This window comes from Aquila chrysaetos, chromosome 15 (assembly GCF_900496995.4).
Source record: "Aquila chrysaetos chrysaetos chromosome 15, bAquChr1.4, whole genome shotgun sequence".
Classification (NCBI taxonomy): Eukaryota; Metazoa; Chordata; class Aves; order Accipitriformes; family Accipitridae; genus Aquila; species Aquila chrysaetos.
In genome coordinates this window covers 10,993,637-11,014,648 of record NC_044018.1, presented here as the reverse complement: position 1 = coordinate 11,014,648, position 21,012 = coordinate 10,993,637, and the positions used below count along the sequence as shown (strand labels likewise).

Sequence of the window (21,012 nt, the reverse complement as noted above, 5' to 3'; positions counted from 1 at the left end):
GGAGAATCGTGACAAAGCCAAGTTCTCAAACTTGCATCTCCTCAAGTTCAGCATATTCCCCTCTTCTCAGAGAGGCTATCTGGAAATGCAGAGAGATAGAACCAGACGCAGGTTATCATCAGATCATTTTATTCAAGTTACATGAACATGCAACAGTGAGGAGCGCTGAATCCAGCTTTTTGACTGATGCCAACTTGGAAGCACATACATAAGACAGAACTATAAAGCAAAGCTGGCTGAACCCCAGTAAGCATGTTAGGTAAGAGAGCTAAAGGTCATTTAGAAAATGCCTGTGATCAGGCAGTTGGACTGCATCGTTGTAGGTCCCTTCCAACTGAAATATTATTCTATTCTATTCTATTCAGAATAAAAATAATTTTAAAATAGCATCCGAAAAATAAAATTTAGTTCTTTTCGTAACAGTTCTCTGCATTAAAGTTCTACTGCCCCAATAATTAAAACAGTATAATTACTCATTCCATATCAACAAGTACATCTACCTTTAAAATAAAAATGTTCAGTCAGTAGCACATGCTGGTATGTCCTATTTTAAAGAAATCGCTTATATCACCTTGGAATTTTACCTGGTGCTCACAAACACAAAGTGAGACAAGATAACTGCTCAGAGAAATTGAATGTAAACACTATCATTTGTAACGTAAAATGGAGTTATGAATACTAACGCGTTAAAGAAAACCTGCCCAGCTGAGAGCTTGCAAGTCACATCTGGCCTCCAGGACGATTTTCCACTATCATATAAAATTATACATCTCATCTGACAGCTGGCCTTAGTGTAAATGGGACTGATGTCATCTACTCCCAATTGCCAAGAAGTTGGAAAGTCTTGCATTAGATTTACAACTTGTTTATTCTTACCAATTACGGAGGCCAAGGCATACTTCTGGCCCTGTAAATCCTTGTTTAATTCCCAAGTCTAAGCAGAGGACATGAAAGTAAGCAAAGTGCTGGATACAGAACTCCATGACTTACAGAAAAAGTATGCATACACAGCACTTTGAGGAAGCAAGTGTAGCATAGCTAGGTCGTCCCATGCTAACTTTTAATTGAACTACAGAAAATTAATATTGTGGGGACACATCACAAAATATCAACAACAGACCAATCCAGCAGTCTTGGAGAGTTTATGGTCTCATTTTTAGCCCTTGCTGAAACTGTGTCCCATGTTCACCCATGGTATTTAGTATTATATTCTAACTTAACATTACTGTATAGACATACCTGAAGTCTCACTGGCATGTGCAGTGAACATGATAACTGAACTTCTGCCCACCGATTTTCCTTGCAATTGTTTGTATCTATTAAGTGCAGGGCATGAAGCAAGCACAGATGTTGTTATAATATGCCTTTGATGTACCAGCTACTGATACAGTATTTTGTGTAATTATATTGCAGAGCTCTACAAAACATGTTGGATTTTTCAATTCTAGAAAGAAAATAAATAATAATCATAATTTTGACTTCATCTTCAAATTTATTTAAATATAGTCTCTAAAGCATTTGGATGATTATAAATGCCAAGTGTGCAAAACAAGTGGATTCCTTTAATAATTAAATTTTTAAATTGTTAGCTTTTGTGTTTCAACCTGCAAGCCCAACTGGCATATGTAGTCTCAGTAAAGTCCATGGTATGACAACAGGAATGACTGACTAATAACATAAGTAAATCTTGCAGGATAAAAACCTTAAACTGGAGGACATCTTTCATCCTTCTGAGTGTTAAGCAACATTATTAATACTTGAAATTACTATTAAACCTTTCATCTATATTAACAAGGACTTGCAGGTTTTAAAATCAAATGGTTCTTTTTCGAACTAAGTGACTTGGGGATAGCATCTGTTTAATTCTGTGCATTTCTTCCATTTGTGCCTCCTTTATCTCTGGGGTTTTGCTACCTTGTTTTTGTTAAACCTTTTATTTCATAACACACATCCTTTAAGTTGTTACAAAAATCTTCCAACATCAGTGTGCTTATCATACTTTATTTTATTAAAATAAGTTACAAGACCCCAACTAACTTTCCCATTTAATGGACAGAAGACATAGGCACATTTTTTACTCGCCTTGCCATTTCACAGTTTTATATAATGTGATATACTGTATCCATTCATTTTTTCTGTATTTACTTTTAAATAAGAGAATAAAAATGCAGTTACTGCAGAAAAGCAGTACCTGCTGTACTACTTGTAGTACGAACTGAAGCACGGCAGGTATAGGTAGCTTTATGGTTATAAAGTGACTGTACACGAAGATCCTCAGGGTCACTGTATTTTCAAGACAGTTGTCTTCCTGAAGTCTTGTTGACATTTGTCAATAATAACAAACCAACTGTTGATTTGTAAGCTGTGCAACAAAATAAAGCTTGCTGGACACAATAAAAAGGACTGCTTCTGAAAGGTTATTTTAAAATTAAGTAGAATGATAGCTCAGACAACCTGCTGTCTGCCTTGATACGCCTGCAGCTTCTCAGATACTTCATCTAGTGGACAGTTGTTAAGGACAATATAATAGGTGGCTATAAGGTTTGGTTTATTTATAGTCTTTCTCATTGCTGTATTTTCAACAAACAGTCTGCTTTCTAAATGAGGTCAATACATGCTTGAACCAGAGATTTCAAAACGTTTTAGAGATCTTGAAAGGACGCTAGGGATAGAAATTGCCCACCAAAGAATAACTTTGAAAGAAAGCCTCAGTTCTTAGTAATAAAGAATATTCCTAACTTGAAACCACAGCATTTTCTTGCTTAACATTAGCTCTTTGGGGCAGAAAGATTGTTCTCTGAAGGATGGGCTACTATTGAGATGACATTATAGGTTTAATTATCTTGGTGTTCAGTTTTAACTTAGATTCCCTGGAATTATATATTATAATCCAAGGAAAATCAGTCTTCCCTTCACCTTCCCCAGGCAGATAAACTGAACTCCAAGCACACTGCAAGAAGAGGGATTTGCAGTTAGAGTCTATAAAAAAACCTTTGAATTTATTCAAGAAGTGTGAAAGTCTTGTGTCTTTGGCAGAAGTTTTCATCTGGCTTTCAGCAACTTTGGCAAACTGAAAAAATAATTTATCTGTATAAATGATGAGTTCACATATAAAACTTCTAGTTTGCTCTCCTCCTTTGATTAATCCTACATACCCCACTCTTCCTTGATTTTGAAGCCCCAGGGATCAGGATGACAACCACAGACATAGTGCTCCTCTAAATCAATTCCTATTTGAACAAGAGCACCTTTTACAGAAAAAAGCATGCAGTCTCAAAAATTTCCAGTGATGAAAATCTACCACAATCCTTGGTAAATTGTAACAGTCATCAACCACTCTAACTTCTAAAAATTGTGCCTTATGTTGAATCACAGCTTGCCCAAATTTAACTTCCAGTTATTAGTTCCTGCCATGCCATCTGAGGGCATTTATTCCAGCATTCAGGTTTGCTGTGGTACCACAGAGTTGACCACTTTCTCCTTTTTTGTTGCTTTTTCTCTCCCACATGTTTGTGAAACGTCTAATCTGGGGCCTGACCATGTTTCTCTTCACTGCCGCAAGCACTGCACTGCAGCAAATGAAGCCGGCAAATTCCAGCACAGCACTGCTGGCACCCACCAGCCTGCACCTCGGATGTCCCGTGCACCCGAGGCTTGCCTAGTGCCTCCAGCCTCGGCACCCTGCCTCGCAGCTCGCCCATTCTGATACATCCCAGCAGCTGGATATTAATGAGCTAGCACATTTTCACGGAAAAGAAGAAGGTGCATGAAAATTGCTTGGGACAGTGCCTGCCTGCAGGGGTGGGATGCAGAGGAATACCCCAGCTAATGGGACTGTTGTCACACTGCCTGTGACGTTGTCTTGAAAATTTTGGGACATAATAGGAGGGCTCAAAACCGAGCATTTGCTGTAACTGTGAAAGTCATCTGGAAGAATTATGAATAGAGCAGTGCTTGATGTTCAACATGGCATATATAATCTAGGGGATGTGGGCATATGCATTTTATCTGTATCTTGATACTAAAGCCCTTCAATGAAATCTGAAAACATAGTGGTATTTGCAACAACCCGAGATTTTGCTCCATAACATTTCTAAAATCACCATGAAAATACTTTCTGGTTTTGTATATCCTTCCCTGGCTTATATCAAAACAGCTACCTCTAAAATACCAGTAAAGAGCTGAATGCAGAAGATCATGTAAGAAAAAGGATATATTTTGTAGACAGAGCTTCAAGGCGTGAGGTGACTGAGTCCTGCAGGGCAGCTATGGCTTCACACTTACATGACTCTTCAGTTGTTACGAGACTGCTCGTTATGGCTCCTGAGAGAGAAAACAGCATTTAGAATATTTATGACAATTACCCAACATTTAAATCCCAGGAAAACGCTAGATTCTGTAACAGGAGTTGAACTCATGCTGTGAGACTACAGCAAGTACTGCAACCCAGGGCAGCTGGGAAGGAGGGACGGCAGTGAACAGGGGCTGGTGTGTAACCAGAGACATGAGTGTCATAGTCCAGAAACAGGACAGGCAAGAGAGAGCTTCAGTCTAACCAAGGAGAAGGCAGAGCAGGGAGTTCCTCGCCTGCCTACCTGGATCCTCTGCACTCTTTAAATTAGAACATTATTGAGCAAAATATAAAAAGAGGCCTGGGTGCAGGGACCAACCAGCCTCCCCCATCAACTGTAACTGCTAGACTAGAGTGAATCTTCCGTTCGCCTGTTGTCTTTCCCTCTCATCCAGAATATCCCCCATCCCAAAAGGTAGGGCACCCTCGGAAGTAGAATGAGTGCGTTCAGGTGATGCAGACTGAGAAGAACCTGCAGTCCAGGTCTCCATCTTCTAATTAGTACTTTGACCATCAGACTATCCACATGGGAAGGCTACTGGCATCACTGCAAACAGAATCTATTCAATTAGATGTATTTAAGGCCATGACTAATTTGTTGGGCTTCTCTTCAGAAGAATGATACAATTGTAACATGGTTTGGGTTGGAAGGGACCTTTAAAGGTCATCTAGTCCATCCCCCTGCCATAGGTAGGGACATCTTTCACTAGACCAGGCTGCTCAAAGCCCCATCCAACCTGGCCTTGGACACTTCCAGGGATGGGGCATCCACAACTTCTTTGGGCAACCTGTTCCACTGTCTCACCCACCCTCATAGTAAAGGATTTCTTCCTCATATCTAAATGTATATAAACAGAATCTAAATCTATCTATCTATACAAAATCCAAGGCTGCTGCCCTGTGAAAGGTGGATTGTAATGGCATTTGGGGTACCCATCCCTCCCAAACACAGCACTTCTGAGAATCCGTTAGTCCAAAGTTAAGCCTCCAGGAGTTTTGCAAGCCAAGCAGGAAGGCACATGATTTTAGGCACATAAATTGCCTAAATTGTCAGTGTCAGAAATTGGTCAGTTTGCATCAACTTCTAAGATGTGGGTGGAATTTAGATACCTAAGTCTCAGCCTGGGAAAGAATTAGAAGAATTTAATTTACCACTTGGTAAATAATACAAAAATGAAAGCAGGAACACGTGTTAATTTTAAGTACTAAGCAATAAAGGTTCAGCTAAGTCATCAATGTGTATCACCCCACAAGTTTGTAACATGGGCAATATGCATGCATAGGGAGTATCATTTTTGATTCAAGAAGTGTGAACACAAGTCTATTCCAATGTCACATGAATATGGATGGAGGGAACAACAACATTCAAATACGCCCAAATGAATTTAAAATCTAGTAGAAAGGCACAGCAATATTAATGGAGGAGCCAGTTAGTATGACAGAGAAGTCATCAGTCTCTTAAGAAAGAGAAAGCAAGCACTGCCATACTCCACATTGGTTCCATTAAATCTCTTCCTAGGTCTTGCCCTCAGTTTTCCAGACTTACAGGGGACCAGCCTCAGCTGTCCTCAAGAATTCCTTTTTCTCCATAATCCACCACAAAACCAGGGATGATCACGAAGGGCTCAGAGAGATGATAATTTTCAGTGTGGTATAATAAAGTCAGGCATCAGCTGATGGCTCTGAGTTCTTGGCTACATGAAAGACAATTTAACCTCACCTACTCCATAAAGAAAACAGGAATTAAGGCAAGCTGCACCACTTGTGACAGGATAAGAACAAATGTATCAACAGCTACTGAAGCACAGGTACGGTAGTGAGATTACCATCTACATCTGAGACCAGAATAGTAAGTTTCCAAAGGCAGAGCCTTCTTAAAAGAACACCTACAATTATGAAATACCCTTTCAACAAGTTATCAAGAGGTATTACTTGTATGTAATACCTGTCTCTTTATACATGTTTTTTTTTACATTGCTTACAAAGGCAACGATAGCAGATGATTGAATGATTTTTTCTGTAGATATATAAATGCATAGCTGATCAATGGCAAACAAATCATGTGAGCATTATAACAGTAAAACAACAGAAATATTATACCTGGATACAATTTCTCTTTTTTCCTGAATTGTTTTGGTTTCTTTTTTTGTTTATCAATCATGCCATTGATATTTCCATTTTGCAGGGAAACTGCAAAATCTGTGAACAGATTCATTTCTAGCAGTGCAGAAATTCGTTTGTCTTAGAGCCAATGCTGAAACTGGTGTCTCCTTGATTCCACTGAACCTGTATTTGTTCAGCTCCCTTCTTTGGAACGTTCCACCGGCTTTATGGTCTATGTACAAAGAAGAGCTGTTCAAGAGTCAGCTGGAGGAAGGCCAGTTCAAAATATCACACCAACATCGTTGGTTTCCAACCAACTGCCAGTTAATTTTTTTATGTTTGCATTTAAATTCTCCAATGACAGATACAGATCCTCCTTGGATTATGTCTGTTTTAACAAAATTACTTTTCCAACCAACTCTGGCAACTGCCCAAGGGTACCCTGAAATCTTCTACAGTCCTTCTGTGAAATTTAGAGTCTTCCAGTATTTGATATTCAAAATCCTGGACACTCCCATTGCCACTGAGATGCACAGCAAGTCATACAAAACATGCTACAGCTGTGCTTTTACACGGCATTTATGTTTAAGTCCAGACCTACAAAAAAATTACTATTTTTGCAGATGGTGTTTGACTATATCCACCTATTTTATAACTTTGCTCTTACATAGGGTCCTTAGCCACTTGATGTAATGGCAAGTTATTCCTGCTCTGAACCAGAGATCGGACTAGGTACCTCCTGAGGTCCCTTCCAACCCAACTTTACTTATGATCCCCCATCAAATGGTGCAGAGCTTCTGCCAACAGCTGATGCCATCATTGCCCATCTGAAGCTAAGATAGTTGGTGAGTTCATGCCTGCCCCACTTAGCGTGGAGGAATGGACAAGAACATATGGTTTAGCATTGCAGTAGTTCTTCTAACCCTAGTTCTGTTCCCCTCTGGCCTCTACCATCCTCTGAATGCTGGTACACAATTGAGTCCCATGCCCCAGAGACAGATGCCCCAGAACCCTGCCTTGCCAATCCCCCCAGTTATTCCCATTTCATGAGGGAATGCAGATTATAACGAGTTTTTTTTTTAAATACGGTGAAGTCCTTAAATGTGTGGTGATAGGTAAGAGTCAACTGTCATTTTAAATACAGTTACTGCTATAACTAAACAAGAAGGATGAAACTAGCTCAAAACATTAGTGGAAACAGGCAGAAAAGAATGAAAAGGGATTATACTTTCAAGGACTTTATGAGTTGATAGAATGTTTGTCAAACAGATTAAAAGGATTTAACACATTCAAGAAAGGTACTTCAAGAAATATATTTAGAAAAAAACACATTAATTACTTGAGCATGTTTTCTCATCTGGATTTAAGGTAAAGCCTTCATAGCAGTCACAGGTATATGATCCACCATTACTCACGCAGACCTGCTCACAGTCATGGGTTCCTGGTGCACATACCTCAGTTCCTACAGAATGCATTTTGGAGAAACAGTTATCCAAAAACAAGATAACATTTTTTAATGCTTCCCAATGTCAATGCTTTTCCACGCTGGGAGCCTATCCTACGTGAATCTTACCAGCAACTACTGAGATGTGTAACTGATCTTGCCTTGGAGCAGTGACACGAACTAACTGCCTTACTGGGGTCTCCCTCAGTCCTTACTTTGTACACTCTGTGCTCACCCTGACCACAGCTGCCTAACCCCACCAGATATGAAGTGCCAGATCACCTCCAAAGGCACGCAAGGAAAAGCTTCCAGTATACAGTAACTTCACAATAAGGAGACCGGGAAGGAAAGAAGCACTTCTAATATGATTACATTTTTACTATAACTCAAAGTCACTGAGAAGCTAAAGAAACAAACAGCAAAATGAAATTCAGCCTGGAGGGGAGGACATCACCTCAAGCTGTCTCCTGTAGTTTCCACAGTACTGCAAAGTGTGTGACTGTGACTAACCCCAGCTCTTCTCTCTTCAATTATTTCTCAGTTCTGGGTTTGCTGAATGTTGCATAATTTTTTAAAATACAGTGAAAGCCTTAGTTATAAGATGATAAAGAAAGACCAAATGGTAAGCAGTTACTAGCATTGTTGCATATGAAGTGCTTTATATCTCTAAATATTGCTTAAAGTGGAAAAGGCAGAGAGACATAGAACTGTCTGAATACACTTGAATGCACATGTAAGTTTCTCAAACAGATCCAAATACATTAACCTGCTAATGAGAGCTATTTCAATACATGTACCTAGCTGGGGAAGGTATGGGGGGATAGGGAACAGCAATCTGCTCTTACTTGAGCAAGTCTTCTTGTCTGGATTCAGGGTGTAGCCTTGGTAGCAGTCGCAGGTATAGAACAGATCATCTCTCACGCAGACCTGCTCACAGTCGTGCCTTCCAGGTGCACACACGTCAACAGCTGAGAAAGGCATTTGAGAAGAGAATAATATTAGCCAATAGCCAAACTTCAGTTTAGTTGATGGTAGTAATTCTCATTTGCAAACAAATCTTCATTTGGATTAGAAACAGGACGGTTTTATTGCATGTCAGCACGCTATTAGCCATGGTAAGGTATACAGAGCGTGTTTTTATCTGGCTACCAACATCACAAAATTAATATGATTTTTGGAACACTGGCAACACTTTTTTGCAGTTGTAACAGATTGCAAAAGGAACCGAACTAGCAGTGACCCAGTTACAAAATAATTATCCAAACGAATTTCAGAGAACAAATATCTGGATTTAAAGAGTATTTGGCATTATTTCAGCTGTAATTGAGTGGGATAAGACACTGGTTTATGGAGTGAAAAGACCATAAACAGAAGAGTATACATGGCTGCGGAAAAAAAGAGACGTGGCACCCACTGCCAGTTACAAAGTGGGCACTTGATGTGTGAGGCTGATGTTTTCTGCCAAATTTAACACATCAACTCTGAAAGGCCAAGCTGAGAAGGAGTTCCTATATTTGGATATCTTTGCAGTAAGACGGTTCAGTAAGGCACAAGCAAAGAAAGAAAGAAAAGAAAGAAAGAAAGAAAGAAAGAAAGAAAGAAGAAGAAAAAAAGAAAGAAAGAAAAAGAAAAGACCCCCTCCTGGACCTAGACTATTTTTATTATATCACAAAGACCTGGATGGCTGAGAAATCATTAGCAGCCTATTGCAAAATGAGATTCAAAAGAGAAAAAAAGCAAGCATATTAGGGAAATAATCTGAAATTTGACTATGCTGGGGGAGAATCAGTGCTATCAAAGGAGGTTCAGGTTTTGACTTCCAAAGGGGATTCCTAACTTAATTCACATTCCCTCACAAGTGGTTATTGTCTCTATATAATGCCAGGTGAGAGTTAATCTTAAGAACTATATTTACAAAATCAGCTCCTCAACTAGGCAGAAAGAAATATTGAGGCCCTCTGGCTTCACCTCTTTGAGATGCGAGACATATATGATTTAACTGGAGAGATTTGCCTAGGAACCTCCTGGAATTCGAAGCTGAGGTTCAGCGCTTTGTGACACAAAATCTCATAAGGAAAGGGATTATGATGGAAGTGAAAAAAAGGATTTTGCATAAATAAATCATCAGTGAGACATCCAAAGAAATGAAGAGTGAAGTTCAAATCCTAATCAAGTGAAAATAATATAGAATATATATTCATTTGTAGGTACTATATACTTATATGTACATCCTTAAGTACCAGCTACATCTATGCTCCAATTGTCCACAAGAGACCAGCACTGGGAAAGAACGTTTCCCTCCATCCTCTAGAGCTCTAAGGCTGTAGTATTTTTTAAGGTCCAAACACATCTACCGAAAAGAGTGATCACACTTGTGATGATACAGACTGTAATCTCTCTCCCAGCACAGTCCTTGCTCTTCTTTATTTCATTCCCTTGTGCTGCTTTGTTGAAGAGGTTTCTGGCACAGGTAGTGCACATCACATATTCCCCCAAATATATTATCCTTCCCCCCTCTCAGGTGGATATGGCAATTTGTGCTCCGTGGGTGTGAAAATATTGTGAAGTCCTCAGGGAAATGCCAAATGGCATTTTAATAACAGCAGTTACAAGCTTCACAACTGTAAAAGAGTCACGGGTCTCAAATTATTACTGGACACATGAAGAAATAAAGTTGCATTGTGTTTTCAGGAGCTGCACAGAAACTCTTGGATAATTTATCAGAAAAATAATATAAATTAACCTGATTTTTAAAAGCTACTTGCTTTTAGCTAAATACAGTATTTCCTTCATCAGGTCTTACCTGAGCAAGTCTTCTTATCTGGATTCAGAGTGTATCCTTCATAGCAGTCACAGCTGTAGGATCCGTCATTACTCAGACAGACTTGTGCACAATCGTGCCTTCCAGGTGCGCACATGTCCATGGCTGTGGTGAACCATGTTTTAGAAAAGAAACCTATTAATCCCTCCCAGACGCTCAAGAGTCTTAATGCTTCAACATTTATAAATACAATTTAATTAGGATTCAAATTAGGATTCAATCAGTGCCCTACTACATTATTATATTATGCTGCAGACAACTAAATCCAGTTACTAATTATTTAATGGAGGAGGCAGATACTGGGACTGCAAGACATTACTATACCACATCTCACGCAGTTCTGATTTTCATCAGCAATTCTAACAGCCCTGAATATCCCCAGTAAGGATGAAGCTAAAACACCATACTGAGATGAGCAATAACCTGTCACATGTCAAGGCAGAAGCTGTTTCTTGCAAAATTAGCAGTAACTATGGTGAATCCAAATTTAACTTCATACTTTCATCCATGAGCTGAAGGCAGGCACAAAAAGCCAGGCATGACATGTAGAAATGCTATTAAATGGCAAAGAGATATAAAGGCTAGTGAGAAGCAAACAAACAAACAAACAAACAAAAAAGCAGGAGCACTAGAAGATTATGTTCTCTCTTCAGAAATAAGAAGAGTGAAAACTTCAGTGAGAAGAACGCTTATGTGCTCTCAAAGGGAGGGATGCACTTACCAGTTATGAAATAGCTACCCTAAGGCTGGTGCTGCTCAAAACTTCTGGATTTAAAAAATAAACACCAGAGAAGTATTTGGGGGAAAAAAGTTTTTTATAATATGCTAACTTTTCAGGGTGACAATTCAAGAAGCTGCTGCGAGTGTAAGACTGGGGTTGCTATATTGCAGATCCCTGCACAGCTTGGAAGCAGAACCAGCAAGCTGTAAAAAAAGAATGAGTTTCGACAGGAGAGATGGAGACAACAGCAGAAAATCATCAGGTTTTAAGTTCCCTCTGGACTAGTGGCACTCACTCTCCAATGGAGACACAGTGCTGGTGGGCATCTCTGGAATATAGGTTCATCCTCTCCCAGGGACTAAGTGGTGTTTATGAAGTATTGTGAAGACCATAAAATGGTACTTAAGTGCCAAATTGCATTTTTGTAATAGAATCATAGAATCATTTAGGTTGGAAAAGACCATTAAGACCATTGAGTCCAACCATTAACCTAACACTGGCAAGTCCACCACTAAACCATGTCCCTAAGTGCCACATTTAAAGAAAATGCCTTTAAAGAAAAATGCAATATTACTGTTACTGGAACCAAGGGGAAAGTGTACAGGTGAATTCTCATTTTAAGAGTTGATGTCTGTAAGCAATTTTTCAATCAGAAACAATGAAGGTAACTCACAGAAAACACATCCATGTCTCCATGAGTTTCACGTATTAAAGTAGCCTTTAATTCTTACCTGAGCAAGTTTTCTTATCTGGATTCAGGGTGTAGCCTTCATAGCAGTCACAGACATAGGATCCATTGTTACTCACACAGATCTGATCACACTCGTGCCTGCCAGGTGCACACATGTCCACAGCTGCAAGATGCATGTTAGAGAAAAAATTCATTGTTAATAAAAAGTAGTTTGGGATGGAGTGCATATTCACATTTTCAAATATATTTCTATTTGGAATCAGCTCAGAAATGGCAATAGTAATTGAAGGAATTAGAGTAAGTGGTAGGAGAAAATATCTATACAGTGTCTACATCTGAAGACTTTGTTTTGGCATCTGGCCCCAATGAATGGATCTGTAGGCATAATAAAAGGATGGTGATGGAATGAAACTACTTCTCACCATTACTTGCAGCAGATTTCTATTTATTATTTATTATTAGATTTATGAAACTACGTCTCACCATTACTTGCAGCAGACTTTTATTTATTATTTATTACTAGATTTATTATTATTGAAGGAGAGACAGATGTTCACTGTTTCAACAGATGTACACAAGTAGCTTCTCAAATCCAATTATGGTGTTAAAAAGTGATTTTTTTCTAGTTGAACACATTTACCGAAGGAGTAATACCTGAGCAGGTTCTCTTATCTGGATTCAGAGTATAGCATTCATAGCAATCACAAAGGTAGGATCTGTCGTTACTCTCACAGACCTGCTCGCAGTCATGGGTCCCAAGTGCACACACATTCACAGCTACAAAAGGTGTTTACAGAAAAGGCATTTCGGTCATGCCAAAGGAAAGAAACAGTCATTAATAATTTATGCTTACAAAAGTACATCTTGCAGTGTTTGCTGGATTAGTAGTAGTAAATGCCAGCGCTGTGTCACTGCCACAGAAAGTTACAGGCATCTTTTGCATCATTCTGTAGCCAGAAGAAAGAGGTCATAAATGACACTGGCACAACTGCACTGAAATAACTCACCACCTGAGGTGGCAGAAAGACAAGATGAATTGAAAAGGGTGCAAAAGGGAGAGATTTTAAGCATTTAGCAGCATTACACTGGAAGTGAGAACTCGGCAATGAAAAGGCCTTCTGGCTTTTTGTATCCAGTCCCTTTCTATTACAGCCAACCAGCTGAAATAATCCCAAAATGTATCAGTCACTGTCTGGCAGTTTACTAACTTCTGCTCACTGGCATACAACCTGATTTATGAATTCCTGCTGCGCTGTAAAAAACTCCCATGTAAACTAAAAAGGAACAGAAAGTAAAATAAAATAAAATAAAATAAAATAAAATAAAATAAAAACTGCAACAGAAAGAGCATCAAGACCAGGAGGAAGAGAAAAATTACACAGAGGCACTAGGATAACACACCATCTTCTCACGGATGAAAAGAGTGCCTGCGTAATGATGGTCCAGACATAACCAGCCAGCAAAGAAACCCACCAGTGCAAGATGGATATGTGAGGTCTGCAGCTGCCTTGATCAATCAAATTTAAAAAGTCAAGACCACAAGGGGATGTGGAGGAAAGTTTCTACAGTAAGGCACGTGAACCTCCTAATTCAAAGACAGTACAGCAATAATGTCAAAACCTCAGAAGAGATGTTTCAGAGAAGCTGAAACTGCAACTACAAAATGAGATTCGATTTTCAGGGACCAGCTAATTCCCCAGCAAACAGTAAGGCTATCTCATCAGACTGAGAAAACAGAAACCAGTGATACGAAAGCAGCGTGATGGATGGCAGCTGACAGAAGTGTGTTGCGGTGACAGGGCACACAAAATGACTGTTGTAACGCTGGGCTGTCTCTGCAATGCACTGCGTGTGCTGACAGCCTTTTCCTTCACAGACGGTCTAACTACACAACTAATTAACTTCTGACCAACTTTTCTTTCTTTTGGATGTGCTGCTTCTCTGGTCACCTCAGGATGCCCCTGTTTCTTTCCACAGACTGTAAAGGAAACCTTGATTCTCACTTGAACTTACAGGGTTTTTAGATGAGGGGGAAAAGGGGAGAGAGAAGGGGGGAGAAAAAAAAGGTTGAGAAAAAAGGGGGAAAGGAAGGAAAGAAAGAAGGAGGAAACAAAATAGAAAAGGAGAAAAATGGGAAGACAAGTCTGTTACCACCTGAAATTTGACTTAGATGAGTAGTTACAATATGGGTATGGACTACTGTTAAAATCAAGCTCCAAAGCAATAGTGGTGAGATAAGAAATGAGAAGCAAGAGTGCTTGAATCTTCTCGTGTACTTCTGAATGCAAGGCAACATTTCCCATTTTCTAAAACACGGAAGATTTAGATGTCCCATAATAAGACCAAGAGAGAGTGTGTCTTGTCTTTCCATTGGTAAAAACAAATCTCAAACCAAGACAGCATCTTTTCATTCTGCTACCCCCTTGGGAATAAGAGAATTCATCTCCATGACTTATAAACAAAATCTGTGGGTGATATTTTCAAGCATAACTGAGAAGCTCAGACTCAAATGGTCAGATTTTTGTGGCAGGAAAGTCAAGCCTCCACTGACTTGGACACCAATTAAAGGCTAAGATTTTCCATCTCCAGGATGGTCGCATGTTGAATGATGCTCTCAATGCATCAAGAACTTGATCTTAGCCAACTATTTTGCCCCTGAACATTAGTTTTCCTGTTTTCAGTTCACCCTACAAACAAATTTGCTTGCCTTGGCCAAAGCAAAGAAAATCCTAATTGTCACTGGTGAGTCCGGATTTCTGACCAAAAAGCAGTCTGGAGCTGGAAAAGACCCAGTTTAGCCACACTGCCTTACAAGACCCTCTTAGATTCATTCGGTTTGTAGGAACGTTTTTTAAAACTATTCCCTTTACCTTGTTCTTGTTCATGAATCCCACAGATTCTGGCTAATTGCACGCAGGCAACTCAGAGTTACACTGGAAGTGTGGATGTGTGAGCTCTCTTTGGTTTATCCTCCAGCTTAATAGGGGCATAATTTCCATGCTTCGGCACAATAAACAGAAAGTTTACTCTTAAGAACAAGAGATTTTTCTTTGGTGCTATGAAAGGACTTGCTTTGGCGAGAACATAGGTGGAAAATCAGTGCTATGTTGACAGCACACATACTGTCCAGCTAGGTGGGCACTTGTACCCACTTCCAGCTACCAGAGAGAGGATCTGGTCACATCAGCAACACAGCATGATGTCAAGCCAAACCTCAAGGCATCTCCTATGTTAATTACTGGGCAAAGTGTCCTGTCTGGAGATGGTCCTACACATTTATTTAATACCTAGAAAAAGAGGTCTATTCACTCTAAACTTATTCAAAAGGTACGGTGGTAATTTTTAGTAAGGCTCTGAAATAATGAAGTAACACATTGCCAACCAAGTTCCCAAGGCAATGGCTGTTATTTTAATTCTCTTACAATGTTCTTTACACCTGATTTTACCCATTACTTGCCGGAGACTTATTTTACAAGTAATTTCCTTAGAAATTTACTAGAAAAATCTACTTCATACAAGTTTTTTAATTGTCAAAAAGTTGTCGTTTGATTTGTGAGTAGGGCTGTGTCATAGCTCTCTATAGGCAGTTCTAAATACTCCAGATACATGACCTTTTTTTTCTGTAAATGACAATCACAACCCACACTGGCCTAGCATTGTTAGTGGAGTTCTAGCCCAAACCAAATATACATCCAACATTTTTCCAAGAAAAGCCCTGAAAGAGTGAAGCTAATTCAACGCATCCCACAGTTCCCTGACTAAATCAAGATGCAGAGAAACAGAGAAAGGTGTGAGTCCAGCATGCTGAAAAAGCCCAGCAATGCCTGCAGAGTGAAAGCCCATCCTGCAATGGCCTGCCGTAGTGTTCGGGCACTTCATCCTGCATCAAATTTCTCAAGCTATGGTGGCAGTTCACCTGCACGCTGATTTTCCTACTCTGAATCTATAAAGAGCCCTTCGGTACTACACTTCCACCCTCCTTGCTCCCCAGCGAGATGGGAAAAGAAACGAGCAGGCTGCACAGCTCTGGTGTGCGCTGTCGGCAAGTCAGTAAATATACGTAGCCGAATCCCGGCCAAGCTGACGTGCTTTCTCTTGCGCTCAATTGCACCGACTGCACAAGAAGGTCCACTGAAATCAGGTCTGTTACTTGCATGCTAAAGTCACTATTCAAAATGAAAGGTCATTACTTGGCCTCCACCGAATAAAAGCGTTGGCTTGTTTGCCCAGTGGATGGCAAAGGAAATATTGAAATGTGATACATAACACTTCTCAAAAAGAAAAACTTCTTTCTTAGGGAGAGGAACCACAGCAGGAGCCAAAAGGAGCCAATCACACTACCCTCTTGGACTGACCACCTTACCACAGAAAGTCTCTCGGAATTTGGATGTCAGCTTTTCGATCACACCATAGGTCTCCACATAAAAGACATGTTCATCCAGTGGTTCGCTGGCCATTATCCTCAGGGACTGCATGTCTGCCCGGTCTACCCCAACTGCATAGATCTCAATGCCAGCTGTCCGGGCGCTTGCTGCCACATCTTGAACCTGGTCCTGTGGTCGTCCGTCTGTCACAACAATGACCACCTTGGGGATATTGAAGGTTGCCGGCCGGGTGCCCATTTCCTCAGTAAAGACTTCGTCAACGGCAGTTTGGATGGCAAGGCCGGTCATTGTGCCAGCAGACAAGGGCTCAATGTGAGATATAGCCTCCTTCATAGATGCTTTATCAAAGTAGGTCCGGAGGGGAAACTCTACCTTGACAGTGCTAGCGTAATTCATGACTGCCACACGGGTTGTTCTTTCACCAACGTCCAGAGTATCAATCATTTTTGACAAAAAGATTTTCACTTTCTCAAACTCTTCAGGTCGGACACTACGGGAACTGTCTATGATGAAGACGAGGTCTAGGGGCCGGTTCTTGCAGGCAGTGTCTGTCAAGAAGGAAGGAAAACAAAACACTTCAGTCATCTCCTACACAGGACCGGAGCTCTCACCCTACGGCAGTGAGAGCTGTCATGGCAAACTACTCCTACTAGATAAACGTTGGCACTCTTGATTCTTTAGGAAGAGGCTTAAAATTATAGTGAGCAACACGTTAGAAATTCTTAAATATTAATTTTGACAAGTAATAAATAATTGAACACTTCTAAGCATTAAAAGAGAGGTCCACATTTGAGCGCACAAAATGTCTAATTATCCTTGAAACAAAGGGTTGTAGTTCCCATGTAACAGCCATCACAGAAGTGTAGCAATGATATATAAACATACTCACTTTTTATTTTTAAAGATAAAGCCTGAATTCCATTTTTATAAGCTACAGAAATAAAATGGTAAAACAACTGGCTATATTACATAGTGAACAGATCCTAAGAATATTTTTAGGATAGTATATCCTGATTAGGAATTATTTCTTGTTTGTAATTCACAATCCAAAGTACACAAGAAGAAATAAAGGCCAATGGGAAAAAGATGCAGATGATGCTGTGATAAAGGCTTCTTTAGAAGTTGTTAGTGTTTTAAGGCTTCTAGAGCAGAGAAAAAAGTAATTTTACATGTAAAAATGAACATTTACACACATATTTCTAGCTTCCAGAGTTCCTCACTGACATATAAATCTAGACAGAAACAGAAAAGCCATAGCTCACATCAGAGACAAGCATCACTTCTAGGAAGACAAAAAATAATCAAGACAGTGACAGCAGGCGACCTAAGCTTACACTCTGTCCTGATATCCTGACCCGATGTTGACAATACCATGTACTTAGCTCATACCCTCAAGGTATGGATTTGTGCAGCTGGTTGATGAAAAACAGACAACCCAAAAGCAGAGTACTTCTATTAAACAGACATTCTGGCTCAACACTGCATTAAATAGCAGTTTTAATATGCTCCCTGAGAGCTGCTTTGGGAACCTGACACACCTCTCTCAGTTACTATTGAGTTCGCTATTACTATTCCATTCCAGCTGAAATAAAAAATTAAAAAATCTTCACAGGTCTCTTAAAAGTAGAGGTGAAAACAGCGGGGTTTTTTTCAATGCATTAGAAACCTTTTTTCTCTTGTGCAAGAGAAAAGGGAGGGGAAAAAAATCAAATTGCACAGATAGATCTTACTTCCATCAGGAAACACGGGAGCAGAGTTGATTTTGCCTTTGGACAGAGTAATGGAGTGGACGAATCTAGGATCCCGCCTGGGTATATTACATGTAATTCTACAAGCATCCTGTAGCTCAGTTTTTGCACAAGGATTTAGAAGAGTGGTTTTCTGCCCTTTGGAAAGCTGAGAAAACACAAAGAAGTGCTGCGCATGCATGGGTAGCTTAAGACGTGAAAGAGATGCAATGTTTGTCCTACAAAAAAAAAAAAAAAAAAAAAAAGGCCAAATCCAAGGTTTGTAGGCAGAATAATTCTCTTTTTTAGGTAAAAAAACCCCTAAACAAGCCTCTTCTCAGCAGCCTGATCCTTCTGTGAGTCTGCAACGGTGCTGTTTCGAGAAATGAACACCGGCAGGGAAGAGTTACGCAGGTTTTGGAGAACAGCGAGGCCAGCTTCGCGTAAAAACAAAAGACGAGTAGCTGGTACTTCAGCCTACCAGCGAACGGTCCGCGGGCCGCTGCAGCTACCGCAAGACGCCCCCGGGCCCCAGCCTGCCCGTAACCCCGGTCCCACTGCGCCCGCCAGGCCGCCTCCGACGAGCAGCCAGGGCAGGCGGCACCGCAGCGCCGGGGCAGCGGCGAGCGAGCAGCGGGGGGAGCGCCGCCTCAGCGAAGGGCCGCGGGTCGCGGCCCCCGGCAGGAGGCAGGTCCCGCCGCCCCGAGTACGGTACCTGCCGCGGGCTGGCTCCCGGGGAGGCCGCCGCCGGGCCGCGGCTGCCGGCGCAGGCGGTGCGGGGAGCCCCGCGCCGCGGGCGGCAGCGGCGGCAGCAGCAGCAGCAGCAGGCAGCAGCCGAGGATGCCGAGCGCCCGCCGCATGGTGCCGCCGGCCGCCCCGCCGCCCGCCGGCCCGCGTTTAAAGAAGAAGGGCGGGCAACCGAGGTGGCACCGGCTCCCCCCGCCGCCTGCGGCCCGGAGCGGGGGCCGGGAGGGCGCGGGAGGCCAGCCCTCGCTCCCCCGCCCCGACGGGGCGGGCGGCCTGGGAGGGAGGGAAGGAGGGAGGGAAGGAGGGAAGGAGGGAAGGGCGGCGAGGGGTCGGGTGAAATTTTGGCAGCTTGCGGTCGGGGTGAGGGCAGGGTTCAAACTGGGAGCCGGGGGAGCTGAAATACAAACTCACCCGTTCTCCCGCCACTGGAATTACCTGATGCAGGTCTGCTAGCTTTGCACTTCCTAGTCTCAAGGCTTTAGCTCCAGGGCAGTATTGGCAAAGAACGGGAGAAGCAGCTCGCAGCAGGATCACCGAGGCGACAGAAACCGCCTTCCCTGTTGTCAAACCTAACCTAGGCCATTCTGTCCGGTCCCTAGCACTGCAAATCCTCCCAGTCCCTGTGGGAAGCTGCAGCAAGCTTTAACAGAAAGCACGGTTTAGAGCACAAATCCACTACGACCTCCAGCACAGTCTTTTAGAAGACACCTTTGCCAAACCCACAGTCAACATGTTGGACTGCAGGACCATCTTTTCTCCCTTCACCTCCATAAGGGGAACAGGAACCACCACACCCTCACAACCCACCAGCAGTACAGTCTCAGGCAGGTATTGACTCACTCCAGCAGGTACTATCCTGACTGCACGGTGGAAGAGGCCACCATCGCATTCACAAAACCTGCCAACAAAATCGGGAACACCACCCTTCATGCTGAGGGAAGCCACAGGACAGGGGTCCAGTGGAGTACAACGCCCTTCATCTCCTAGAGGAGGCTGCAGCTCTGAGCAAGCAACAGCACATGCCCGCACACCACCCAAATTTCAAGCAGTGCCTGCTGCTGCCAAATACTGCTCGCCCATACGATTGCCCACCCGCAGTTTGGGAAGTCTCAGCACCCAGGCCTCGGCCGAAGCTCTCTGCCCATATCCAACACTTCCAAGTTCCTTTGGTGCCCACTCACGGTCAGACAGCTAATGAAGGAGCAGGTTTTTGGCTTCATTCTGTAACACACACCAAATCTCCCTCAGTGCGGATGGATCCAGGCGAGAGCGTATGCTCTGGGATCAGTACTTGAGCATCACACAACCCCCCAATAGTTTCTGCTGTGTGTTTCTCAGACCACTCGAATTTCATGTAGTCTTTCAGCCCCACCCCTCACCCACAGAAGTCACATTTAAGCAGTCTCTGCCAGCATCTAAAGATTCCCTGGTTTTGGAGTCTCTTTGTGAGTCCGATCCAATGCAGTTCCTCAGAACTTGGAAACCAAGCGCAGCTGCTGACAGCCCTGGGTGCACAGGGTAAGTAGAAGGGCAGGGCGGTGCCAGAACAGTGGCACAAGATGTTCTTGCACCACCGCAGCTTAAGGTACTCTCGCAGATGGCACCTTAGGTAAAGGGAAAAAACGAATTAAACTATTACTGATAGCACGGTAATGACAGAGGGCATTTTTAAATGTGTCAGGTGGACAGGAAGGAGGTACATACTTGAACAGACTAGAATAACAAGAACCTGTATGCCTTTTTTCCAGAGTTTAATCCCAGGTCCCTTTTATCTTCCAAAGTAGAAAGCCATTTTTTCTTCAGATGTATTAGCAGATCATTAAACTATCTTTTACCTCTTACTACAGAGGAGGAACAGTAGAAAGTTGTTGTTTGTAGTTGGGTTTTTTTTTCTTTAGAAGAACATTTCTGAAGTTAGGGCATATGTCCAACAACTTTGGACATTTTCCAATGTAAATAACATTGTAGTCCTACTGGGTGTCTGTCCTGCTCTTAACACCTGAGTTCATCAGACATCAAATT

The 21,012-nt window shown here is 41.8% G+C and overlaps 1 protein-coding gene across 3 annotated transcripts; it reads right to left on the bottom strand.

Annotated features, from left to right (window-relative positions):
* Positions 1 to 112: 112 nt before the first annotated feature.
* Positions 113 to 19,125, bottom strand: MATN3 (matrilin 3). 3 transcript variants are annotated; one of them, XM_030036991.1, is made up of 9 exons: positions 18,959 to 19,125; positions 16,495 to 17,064; positions 12,786 to 12,908; positions 12,172 to 12,294; positions 10,702 to 10,824; positions 8,744 to 8,866; positions 7,794 to 7,916; positions 4,216 to 4,323; positions 113 to 2,501 (listed from the first exon to the last, which is right to left on the bottom strand). In XM_030036991.1, exons 1-9 carry the CDS (start codon positions 19,101 to 19,103, stop codon positions 2,446 to 2,448), a joined length of 1,494 nt encoding a protein of 497 aa, XP_029892851.1. In that variant the 5' UTR covers positions 19,104 to 19,125; the 3' UTR covers positions 113 to 2,445. The 3 variants fall into 3 exon arrangements, with proteins under 3 accessions (XP_029892851.1, XP_029892854.1, XP_029892852.1); XM_030036994.2 differs by lacking the exon at positions 7,794 to 7,916; XM_030036992.1 differs by lacking the exon at positions 12,786 to 12,908.
* Between the last annotated feature and the right edge of the window lie 1,887 nt (positions 19,126 to 21,012).

Excerpts from the sequence above, each read along its gene's own strand:
- MATN3 (XM_030036991.1), bottom strand. The coding sequence starts at position 19,103 with ATGCGGCGGGCGCTCGGCATCCTCGGCTGCTGCCTGCTGCTGCTGCTG. Across the intron at positions 7,917-8,743 it reads AGACAAGAAGACTTGCTCAA|GAACTGAGGTATGTGCACCA; the intron begins GTAAGAGCAGAT and ends TGCATTCTGTAG. Across the intron at positions 4,324-7,793 it reads AGATGAGAAAACATGCTCAA|GAGCCATAACGAGCAGTCTC; the intron begins GTAATTAATGTG and ends TTTCTCTCTCAG.